This window comes from Diadema setosum, chromosome 17 (assembly GCF_964275005.1).
Source record: "Diadema setosum chromosome 17, eeDiaSeto1, whole genome shotgun sequence".
Lineage (NCBI taxonomy): Eukaryota > Metazoa > Echinodermata > Echinoidea > Diadematoida > Diadematidae > Diadema > Diadema setosum.
The window spans coordinates 5,100,357-5,111,989 of NC_092701.1; the positions used below are offsets into that span (position 1 = coordinate 5,100,357).

At 47.3% G+C, this 11,633-nt stretch overlaps 1 protein-coding gene across 1 annotated transcript; it reads left to right on the top strand.

The window, feature by feature from the left end:
- Window positions 1-7,235: 7,235 nt before the first annotated feature.
- On the top strand, window positions 7,236-10,431 carry LOC140241114 (uncharacterized). The gene is made up of 3 exons (XM_072320881.1): window positions 7,236-7,592; window positions 7,988-9,348; window positions 9,657-10,431. The coding sequence occupies exons 1-3, from the start codon at window positions 7,236-7,238 to the stop codon at window positions 10,429-10,431; spliced, it is 2,493 nt and encodes an 830-aa protein (XP_072176982.1).
- The last annotated feature ends 1,202 nt before the right edge of the window (window positions 10,432-11,633 follow it).

The following is an 11,633-nucleotide window of genomic DNA, read 5'->3' on the forward strand; positions in this document are numbered from 1 at the left end:
AGTATCTACAGCGGAATGACTAGGATGAATCTATTGCCATAATTATGTATGCATGTAAGTATACATCATTGTACAAGTATTCATGATGCACCATCCTCAACCTCTGGCCCTGGGGGATGCATCCTCCATCCCCCATTTATGCCCTGATTGCAGAGCAGGCTTCATAATAATAGCATTAACAAACAACAGATCGTTCTTGGAACGTTTTGCTTACATTCCCAGACCGATCTTGCTGTAACGTTACGCGTTTACAAATATGAAGCGTGCCAGGGCTGTAATGTGATGCTACATGGCCTAGCCGCTAACTAGAATCTAGAAAATTAGATCTAGATCTGTACAGTCTAGGCTAGAGTCTGTCTAGACCAAAATAAATCTAAATCGGATGTCTGGACCTAGATCGATCTAGACTAGGTCTAGTTTTTATATCGTTTATTCTAGGCTGGCTACGTAGCAGGCTACACGAGTCTACAGCCTCAGGCTATACACGATACTCACAGAAAAAAAATAGCCTAACGTTAGAACTGCAGAAGGTTTAGTCTAAGCCCTACACGAGACAGGACTCTTTAATTAGAAAAAAAAAATAAATCTAGAACCGGTCTAGATCGAAGTGACATCCGCTCTCTAGGCCTATTCCTTCTGGATTGAACCTAAGTTTGTTATGTCATGTAAATTTGTAATGTAAATTTTTTACTTGTAACGCTAAGTTGTAGCATGCAGCATGGAATCATGCATGCATTTTACGCAACCCAGTCTCACTAGGGTCTAGACACTGTCTAGATCCGATAAGTGAGAATTAAAATACAACTTATTCTTAACTGTCTCTATTTTGTCCATTTACCGTGGGTAGGCCCCTACCTATTTTTCACATAATCTATTTTCAACTAGAGGCTCTAGGTCTTAGACTTCTTTCTTAGTTTTATAAACAGGCCTGCCCTAGAGAAGGCCTATTCTAGTCCTACACTACATCTTTCTTTAGACTTTCGGAATACGGACCCTGAAAGTTCTGATTTTTTACATAGTAGGAGCACCCCTGTGGGGAATAGCGGGGCGTACCATACACCCGCTATGGCTATAGCGGGGCACATCACACACCCGCTATGGCTTCCCATAGACCCCTTATAGGAGCCTACCCTTATATCAAGGGGGCACACATTTTCCAGCATCCGCAGTTGGTGCTCAGGTTATGAAAGTGAATGGTTATAGACAGTTTGATACGGACAAATCTACCAAGTACCACAGTGCCAACTCGAAGGAGAACGAAAGGGACAACCACGAAAACAGGTAAATACTTATTGTGGATGTGCGATTTACCTACCGGGACTCCACGTCCACAACATTGGCGTCACGGACATCTACTTATTTCCGTGCTCCCCGTTGGGTTTCGGGAGATAATTCAGTGGATTTTTCCACCGTTCGTGCTTACTCCGCTGCCGCGAGGTTTTTGCCAACAGGCGTTGCGCTCCGATTCCGCACCGATACGCGAAGGGAGGAGTGATAAGCGACGTCCCCAGCCCAGGTAAAAGCAGGCCTAACTGTTAGTGAGAGGCTTTTGGCAGCTTCGAGTGAGCTTTTGAGCGGTTTTGAATTCACTGTTCGTGAGTTTCCGTCCTTTACTCCGTTTTTGTGACGTCGTTTTCGTTGTTTTGTCTGTGTACCGCCTGTTTGTTGCTGGCGTGTGATTTTGTAACTAGACCCTGCACTAGACCTGGCCCACCTGATCTTTTCAGCTAGGGAGCCCTAAATTACGAAACGTAAAAAGAATACAAGTAGAAAAGGAAAACAAAGAACAAATAGTTTCGGATTTGGTATTTTTGATTATAGTCTAGTTGCAGGGGTGTGTGTCTTTCTGCATTTGGTGTATCTGGTCTTGGACCTGGTTGACTGTGGTCTGTTGTTTAATTGCATGCGTGTGGTGTGCGTTTTGGTCCAAGTTCTAATTGTTCGAATTTGAGTGAGTGTGGTCTGTAGCGTCTGCTATAGTGTGCTTTTTGGAATACGTTGTTCCTGTATTTTGTGGTTCTTAGTCGTATTATAGTGTGCGTCACTATATTTCGTTTTTAATTTGTGCCGTTTTGGTCTAGGACTTGGTCCTACCGGTCCTACCCGCCGTGCTGTGTGATTAAGTGTACGTAATACGTGGGGTGGTGGTGCAACGTTGCAGCTACGTTTTGGCTTGCTTTGCATGGCATCGTGATTTTTCGCGTTTCTCCTGCTTGCAAAGTTTCGTTCCACGTGTTTTGCGCCGTTGATTTTGGTGGATTATACTCCCCTCGCCCCATTAATCTGTGTTAATCGTGTATTACGGTGTGTATCGTGCTTCGCTTCACGCGATTTTGTAGTACGCGGCTGTTGCGTGTGTACTCACTAGCCGGGTTCACACGTACAAATTAGCGGGATGACGATCGCGATGCTCATCCCGAGTTTTTTTTTTGCGCGCGTCCACACGTACCAAATTAGCGGGATAGCGATCGCGATCGGTATCCCGCTAATTTGGCGAGCGTCCACACGTACCGAATTATTGCCGATAGAGATAACAGCAAAGCCAGCAAACTGGGTCACGCAGCGCCCTTCTCTATCACTGCCTGCGCGCACTTACCTTTGTCCATTGTCTTTTACGCGTCAGTGGTGTGGTTTGCGCGCTGTTGTTGTTGTGCTCCAGAGAGGTGAAAGACCTCTTCGCAGAGGCCTCGCTGTTGTGATGTGCGCATTGCATGATGGGATATGTAAAAACTCGAGATTCTAATCCCGACCGTTCACACGTACCAGCGCGGCGCCAATTATCCCGCTAATTGACGAACCAGCGCAAGATTTCTTGGGATTAGCATCGCGATGCTTATCCCGCTAATTTTCGGGTTTTTTCTGTCCACACGTGCAAAAAACTCGGGATGACGATCGCGATGCAAATCTCGAGATTTGTATCCCGCTAATTGGTGTACGTGTGAACCCGGCTACTGCCTTCGACCGTGGTCGTCTGGTCGTCCTGTGCTCCGTGTGTGCATTAGCACTGCTCGCTACTCTACCTTCGCTTAGCGTCCCCTGCGGTACGCTGCACGCCTGTTGGAATTGTCCGGCATCGTGTTCTTCTCTCCGCGTCTCCTCTTCGTGTTTTCTCTCGCTGTCTCTCTTCACGTGTTGTGCTCGGTCTCGCCGCGGTTCTCTGTGTTGCCGTTCGCATACGTCCTGTCATACTCGCGTTTCCCATTGCGATTGCACTGGCCCCCTGAGTTGTTTTTCTATCGTCGGTTTAGCTTTTCTGTTCACTTTTCATCCGACTTTTCGGTATTTTCCCGTGGAGAATTAGTGGGACATTGATCTTGGAAGTTTTGTCCCGTGATCATTTCGCGATAGCGGGATTGTAAGCATTCTCCCAGCGGGGGAATTTTTCCTTCTCGTAAGGAGATACGTATAGCCGATGTACTACATTTCCCTCTGTGTGAGGGGACATTTCCCTTCTTTCATAAAGGAGAAGGGAGAATTGTGAGTGTTTCCCTTCAAGTAAGGGGTTTGTTATTTTGTATTTTGTATTGTCAGTGTTCTGTTTTTGGATGTAGGCAGCATTTTTGCGTATTATTGTTGCCATAGTGCTGACGTAAGGAGATTTGTGGGTAAGTATATCATTGCTTTATTTCTATATTTGCCGTGTCATAGTATTAGTTGTCCGTTCAGAAGGTTTCTTCATTGCTCGGATACTATTACTAGTGTTTTATTTAGTTTTGCCTTAACTGGCCAGATAGTAGTTTCGGTTATAAATAGGGATTTAATTCTGAGATTAATATTTTGGTAAAGTAAGGTGTGTATTTGATTATACTGATAGGTTATGAGTGGTAATGTGTGTGAGGTGTTTGTGTTTGTGGTGCATCCCACATACATTGTTTTAAATAGTGTGATTTCTTTGTGTGAAGGTGTAATTAGTTTTTAATCATTAGTTAAGTGGATATATATACAAGTTTTGTTGTTTTTTTAGGTTAGCAAGGGCTGACTTGGGGTTTTCCTAGGTGAGTCCTATTTTTGTGGAGTGTTACTGGAGGGCATGCCTGATGACGTGGATGACCAGGAGATTTTCTGGATTGCCATTCAGGGCCGCCTCCAGTTTCTGTTGTTTGTTATTGAGGCGTATAAACAGGGAATTATTACCCATTTGGAACTTGTTCAATTCTTGGTAGATTTGTTTATTCCAGGAATTGTAGTTTTTTCTCACCTCCCCACGATTTTTAAGTAATTGGGGGTGGGGTACAGTGTTACCACTGTTAGTGTTAGGTTAATAGTGTGACTGTATAGTTTTTCTGTACGGTGATTGACACTGTTGGGTTAATAGTGTGATTGTATAGTTTCTGTGCAGTGTTGCCATTGTTAGGTTAATAGTGTGACTGTATAGTTTTCTTGTACAGTGTTGTCACTGTAAGGTTAATAGCGTGACTGTATAGTTTCTGTGCAGTGTTGCCATTGTTAGGTCAATAGCGTGACTGTATAGTTTTCTTGTACAGTGTTGTCACTGTAAGGTTAATAGCGTGATTGTATAGTTTTTGTGCAGTGTTACTACTGTAGGTTAATAGTGTGACGGTATAGTCCTCTTGTATACTGGGTATATTAGAGTCTATACCTTCTGAGTGTATTAAAGGTAACTACCCTCCTTAGAGAGGGAGAGTGTACAGTATGGCTACAGGTGAAGCACAGGGGAAGGTCCCCATTAACACTTGTAGTTATACGGATTTGTTGGCAGTGGGAGCAACCCCTGCCCAGGCGCACCATCTCCTCGAGTTGAGGAGGGAGTATGGGAGGGTTACTCCCGACATGGTGGAAGCAGAGGGGGAGTATGTGAGTGGAGATTGGCTTGAGAGGCTGGAATTCAGCCCAAGGGTAGAGTCAAGGGATAGGTTAGCAGATGCTGAATCACCCCTTTTGATACCCGAAACACCCCTCGAGTCATCCCATGTAGTTACTCACCCCTCTCGTTCCATAGCTGAAGAGGGAGTAACTGGTCACGGTAGGCGTGACGAAACCTATCGCATCCGCTCTGAGGTGGGAGCTACAGTCATGAACCCCTCTCGCATAGGGGATGAGGGATTGGCAAACTCAGGTTTGTCTGCATACCCACATGACTCTTATCCCCCACCAGGGCAGGGAAGAACAGAGACAAGGGGTGGGAGAAAACAGGGACGGAGGGATACTCCATCTAGTCATAGACCGCGGAGTAATCGCAGTCGAGGTGACATGGAACCTCCTGCGTATAACAGGCCGTGGAGTTCCCACAGTGGAGGGGATGCAGAACCTTCACGGTACAATGCCCCATATATGGGGAACCAGAACAGTGGGTGGTTCAGGAGGAATGGAGGAGCGAGGGAGTACAATATTCCTCAACGGGATGTGAGGGAAGAATACCCTCCTTTCCGATATCAGGCCGCACAGAGGCAGTATGGGGAGGAAGATAGTGAATCCTACTCCTCAGGTGTAGAATGACAAAATCCTCCAAAGCACCAGAACCCACCCAAGTCCATCACATTTAATGGTATGGGTAGTTGGCGGGCGTTTTACCGCAAGTTTGAAGCATTTGCTGCGGATAGGAGCTGGACCTTTCCGCAGTGTCTTAACCACTTGTGCTGGTGCCTGGAAGGCAAGGCAAGCGAGTATTTTGATACGCTTTTAGATAGGGAGCCTAGGCTGACATATGTCCAAGTAATTTCACGCCTTGCCGAACGCTTTGGCCGAAGTGAACCGCCAGAGGCAGTGCAAGTGGAGTTTATGAGTACTTAGCAGGGCGCGGATGAGTCCCTTGATGATTGGGCAGATAGGATGCGCGACCTATCTGCAAGGGCGTTTCCTGGGGTACAGGATAGGTGTCTATCTAGGCAGGTAGTACTGCGTCTGTGCCAGGGATGCCTGGACAGGGACGCGGGGTGCTTTGCCTTGGACAAACGTCCATCTACCATTGAGGAGGCTGTCGAAGCTATCCGCTGGCATAAGCACTCTCGTCAAGTCGTGTATGGGAAACCAAAGCATGCAAAGACCCTCACTGTTTCTCCTGAGACGGTTGAGGAGTCACATGTATGCAAGGTGGATGTAACACCTCGCTCCCTGGGTCGTCCAGGGGAGTCAAATTTCTCCAGGTTGGAGCGACGAGTCGCTGACCTGGAAGGCCAAATGACCAAGCTCACCCATAGTATGAATACTGTGGGAGATAAGGTGAGTAGGTTGGCAGAGCAAATGACATCCTTTATGCAAAAGGAGGCACCTGTCACTCTCCCTGCAGTAACCTGCTATCACTGTGGGCAGCTCGGTCATTTCAAGAAGAATTGTCCGCAGTTGCAATCACCTCCCCGAGAGAAGAGGGTGTCCTTCCTGGGGGCAGAAGAGGAGTCAAACTCCTCGGGGTCGGAGGATTAGGCCCTACCCCGACCCACACAACTGCGGGCCCATCTTCGACGAGCAATTTAGGTAGCCATGGGGGCAAGGACAGTGACCACCCTGAATTTGGTCCGGTTATTTCCCTTTTGGGCAATATATTGAGGAAAGAACCCAAGAGGGAGACACACTCCCCCTCAGGGAGATGACATTACCAGGGGTGGGAACGCGCCTGTTGACGTGAACCCATTAGGAGAAAATAGCTCCACCAACAAAGATGGAGTCATTGTGTGTAAATTGAGGTCGACCTCTATGTTCATTGTATCGGTACAGATAGGAGATCAGTCTGTGAAGGCAGTAGTGGATGCTGCGGCTGAAGTGTCCATTATTTCCGATAAGCTGTACGAGAAATTGGAGCCTCGCCCTGAAAAGGTCAGGGATGTAATTTTACATGCGGCAGGCCGCGATATGCGAATGCCGGGTATGGTTGTAGGCCCTGTTGTAATTAAGCTAGGGAATTCTGAATTTTCAGTGCAATTGTATGTGGCTGCCATCGAAGATGAAATGTTGTTAGGGTTAGATCTCCTTCGTCAACAACAGGTGACCTTGCACCTTCAACAAGCCCGATTACAGATCGGGGACGATTTCATTCCCATGGATCACAGTGAGCCATCACCATATGGGAGGGTTTCACGGGTGCATTTGTCGAAACGTACTGTTATTCCTCCCAACACGTGAAGAGGATCACCGGCATCTTAGATCAACGGTTAGGGGATTTTTTGTTTGAACCTGCCCCTGATGTGTGTGTGATGATACCACATTCCATCCACCCAGCAGGACAAAGGATGGAGCTGTATGCCATTAACCCCACTGATACGTCAGTGGGATTGACAAATATGGCTGTCCTGGGAGAAGCCCAGGAGTTGAATGATGCTGGCACCATCATACAGGAATCTTGTGGAGACCCACAAGTGTGTCAACTCCAAACAGGGGAGCTGGATTTTCCAGCGCACTTGCAAAGCCTGTATGGGCGCTCCGCATCCTTGTTATCAAGCGAGGAGCAAGCCCAGCTAAAGCAGCTGTTAGCAAAGTATGCTCATGTCTTCGCTAGGGATGAGTTTGATCTAGGAAATTTCCAGGCCCTTGAACACCCCATTGACACTGGGACTGCTAATCCGGTTAAGCAAAAGATGCGGCGTACTCCTTTGAGTTTTGCAGGGGAGGAGAAAGCCCATCTTGAACGCATGCTGGAGGCAGGTATTATACAATCGCAATCAGAGTGGGCATCCGCTCCAGTGTTAGTGAGGAAGAGGGATGGGGGAGTACGATGGTGCATTGATTATCGTGCGTTAAACTCCGTCACAAGGAAGGATGTATATCCTCTCCCCAATATTGAGGAGTGCTTAGATACACTTGAAGGAAATAGGTGGTTCGCCAAATTGGATGCTAATTCCGCCTATTATCAATTTCTAGGGCCATGAATTTGGTGTTGCGCGGCTTAACCTCGGACACAGTATTAGCCTTTTTAGACGATATTGTAGTCCTAGGGCATTCTGTTGAGGATCACTTGCAGAACTTAGAGCAGGTTTTAAGCCGATTCGCAAGCTATGGGTTGAAATTGAAACCCAAAAAGTGTGTTCTCCTCCAGGAGAAGGTTGAATTTCTGGGTAGAGAGGTAAGCGCGAATCGGATTGAACTCCGTGAAGAACACATTAAGGCAGTTCAGTCCTGGCCAGTACCACGCAGTACCAAGCAGGTGGAGCAGTTCTTGGGACGGGTGAATTATCACCGCTCATTTATCAAGAACTTTGCGGCAATCGCAGTTCCACTATATCACATCACTGGGAAGTGGGAATTCCAGTGGAATGCAGAACAGGAGGAAGCATTTGAGGTCCTCAAGCAGCGCTTAGTGGAAGCTCCTGTTCTGGCTATGCCAAATTCCCATGATTTGTTCATCTTGGATACAGATGTATCCAATGATGCCATGGGGGCAGAACTCCTACAGTTGCAAGAGGGGGAGGAAAAGGTGATCGCATATGGAAGTAGCGCACTCTCCCCTGAGCAGAGGCGATATTGCGTCACAAGGTGGGAATTGCTAGCCGTTGTAAAATTCACACGGCAATACCGCCATTACCTACGTGGTAGGAAGTTCACGGTCAGAACAGACTATAGTAGTCTGCGATGGCTACTCAACTTCCGTTACCCGCAAGGGCAGTTGGCCCGTTGGCTGGAAGAGCTGAGCCAATATGATATGGACATTCAGCATCGTCCAGGTAGGCGCCATGGTAACGCAGACGCACTATCGCGGAGAGGTATCGACTCTTCATACTGTGAGGGGTATAAGCATGGCGTCGATTTGGAAGATTTACCGTGCAAGGGGTGCAAATATTGCACCACGGCCCATAGTAATTGGGCACAATTCGAGGACGAGGTAGACTATGTAGTCCCTCTCACTGTGAAGCCAAAGGCACAGCTAGTGAAGGCAGCGACAGAAGACAGCATACATGTAAATGTAGTGCACGCTGTCTTAGACGATTTTGGGAGAGATTTGCAGTGTTCCCAAGGTCACTTAGAGGAGATAGCTGTGGCTCGGGTAGGTGATGGAGGGGCAGGGGATGTTCCCCATGAGCGCGTTAGGGCAGAGCAAGAAGGCGACCCTCATTTAGCGCATTTGCTAGAATGGCTGAAGGAGGGGACAACCCCTAATGAGGCCACTACCATGCTGTGGAGTCCAGCGGAGAAATACCTGTGGATCAACAGGGATGTCTTCCGCAAGATCGATGGACTCTTGTACTTTCATAAAGATGGAAGGGATCGGCTGGTAGTCCCACGCTCGTTAGTGCGGGACGTCCTGCAGTCTATCCACGACCTCCCATCAGTAGGCCATGCAGGGAGGGACCGTACCAAAGCCTTAGTAAAGGAGCGTTACTTTTGGTGCGGCTTGGGACATGATGTCGCGGAGTACGTGGCTTCCTGTAAAACCTGCAATCAGAGTAAAAAATCTAGCAGGTATGGACATAGTCCCATGAAAATGTACCATGCAGGATCTCTAATGGAGAGAGTACACCTCGATTTTTTGGGTCCATTACCAAAATCTTCGAGGGGCAATGAGTACATTTTGATGATGGTGGATCAATTCACCAAATGGGTGGAGTGCATTCCACTCCCCTCCCAGACAGCGGTGCAGACCGCTCGCGCAGCAGTAGGGGAGTTCTTTAGTAGATTTGGCTATCCCCTTGAGATTTTTACTGATCAAGGAAGGAATTTTGAAAGCCAACTCTTTAAAGAGCTGTGTAAGGTGTTGACCATTTCCAAAGCGAAGACAACGCCTTACCGCCCTCTGCCAATGGCCAAGTGGAGAGGTACAATCGCGCATTAATGAACGCCGTTAGGTGCTATGTAGGGAAGACCCACAATAAATGGGATGAGTTTTTATCCCAGATTGCTGGGGCACTCCGAGCCACGGTGAACAGGAGTACTGGCTTTACAGCAAATATGCTGATGCTAGGGAGGGAGGTTAATCTTCCCTCTGCTTTGATGTATCCGGCACCGAGGAAGCAACCCCCTATCGATTTAGGGGAGTATTCTATGAGTTTGGTGGATTCCATGAGCAAGGCCCACAAAGCTGCCCGTGAGACCTTGCGTTCCACACAAAGGAGGATGAAGCGAGATTACGATGTGCGTTCACATCGTAGACAGTTCTCAGAAGGGGATTTGGTGTATATCTTGGATAGTGCCAAGATCAAGGGGGTGTGTAAGAAATTAAGCTCCCCTTGGAAGGGACCAGCCCGCATTAGGCAACGGCTTTCCCCTGACCTCTATCGTGTGGAATTAAGGAATATTGTTTCCACCAGACACCATGATAGGTTGAAGCCCTGTAGGGACAGGGATATCCCTGCATGGTGTAGAAAGGACAGTCACCCTAGAGAGGATGCTCTCTATTGTATTTGTCATGGACCAGACAATGGTGCCTTCATGATACAATGTGATTATTGTGCTGAGTGGTACCATGGCTCCTGTGTGGGAGTGACTCCACAGGAAGGGGAAGCCATGAACAAGTACAAGTGTCCCCCTTGTCAGCAGAGGAATTGAGGTGAATAGGATTCCATTGAGGGGGAGTATTAACTGTTCTTTCTTTTCACTGGTAACCAGTGAGGTGGAAGTTTGGCAATGTGGGTTCCACAATGCCCACTTCGGGTTCACTTCCCGAGTAAGGTTTTGGTGCAAGCCAAAAGGAGGCATTGCGGAAGGTACCACTTGCTCATTTGCTGTTGGAGAGTGATTCTCCACACCTTCCTTCCAGTAGGGGCTTACCCTACATGACCCCAGTGTACATCGGGGAGGTAGCTTCCCTGGTAGCTGAGGTATTGGGGAAGGAGATTCGCGTGACTCGCCTCCTGGAGGTGATGAGGGAGAATGCCCTCGAATTGTATGGAGGTAAAAGCCCCATAAGAAAGGTAATTCACCTCCTAGTGGTGAAGAGGGGAAATGCCCTCAAATTGTATGGAGGGTAACTCCATATGTATGGAGGGCAACTCCATATGTGTTCGCGGGGTTTTATTTATGTGTATACCCGCGTTGCAGCCATATATATTTTTGTTGTTATTGGCATCCTAATCACCCATTTATTACAGGTAGGCAGGGGTATTTTATTATGTTCAGGGACCTTTTTACTCGTGCCTGTTGTATATAGAAATCGGTTATATATTTTTTTTTTTATAGTAAGGATTTCTATTTTAATATAACCGGTGTTTTCAATTGAAAGAGTTTTTCGCCAGTTGGCTGTTTTTATTGTTAAGCTCAGTTGAGTGTTTTTAGGCTGCTGTTTTGCTTATGGCAATTGCTGAAGTTTGCCAAGTTTTGTATTCAAAACAGTTTGCCAGATTGTTGCACAATAGGTGCGGTATAGTGTACATGACCATGTTGGTCATTGTGCATTTATATTAGTAGTAGTTATTCATCTTGCTTGGTTTTTGTTTTGATGCCAAGAGAGGTGTTCAATTTGTACATGATTGGGTGATTTTGGGGTGATTTAATTGGATTTCGTAGGATGGGCGTTTTCCCGTCCTATGGTCCTTAATATCTGTTTTATCCCAACAGGGGGGTTATGGGTCGTAGGGTTTTTCTCCCTCCCAATATCGACGGTCCCTTGCACCCCCATTTGGTACATGAGTGACCTAGGCGGTGGTCCGCCGAAATGTCCTTGACAGACCCCCCAAGGACGGGTCAGATTGTACATTAAGACGGGTGGGGCTCTGCGAGATCCCCGGTTGTGAGGGATTTGGGAGTTCATA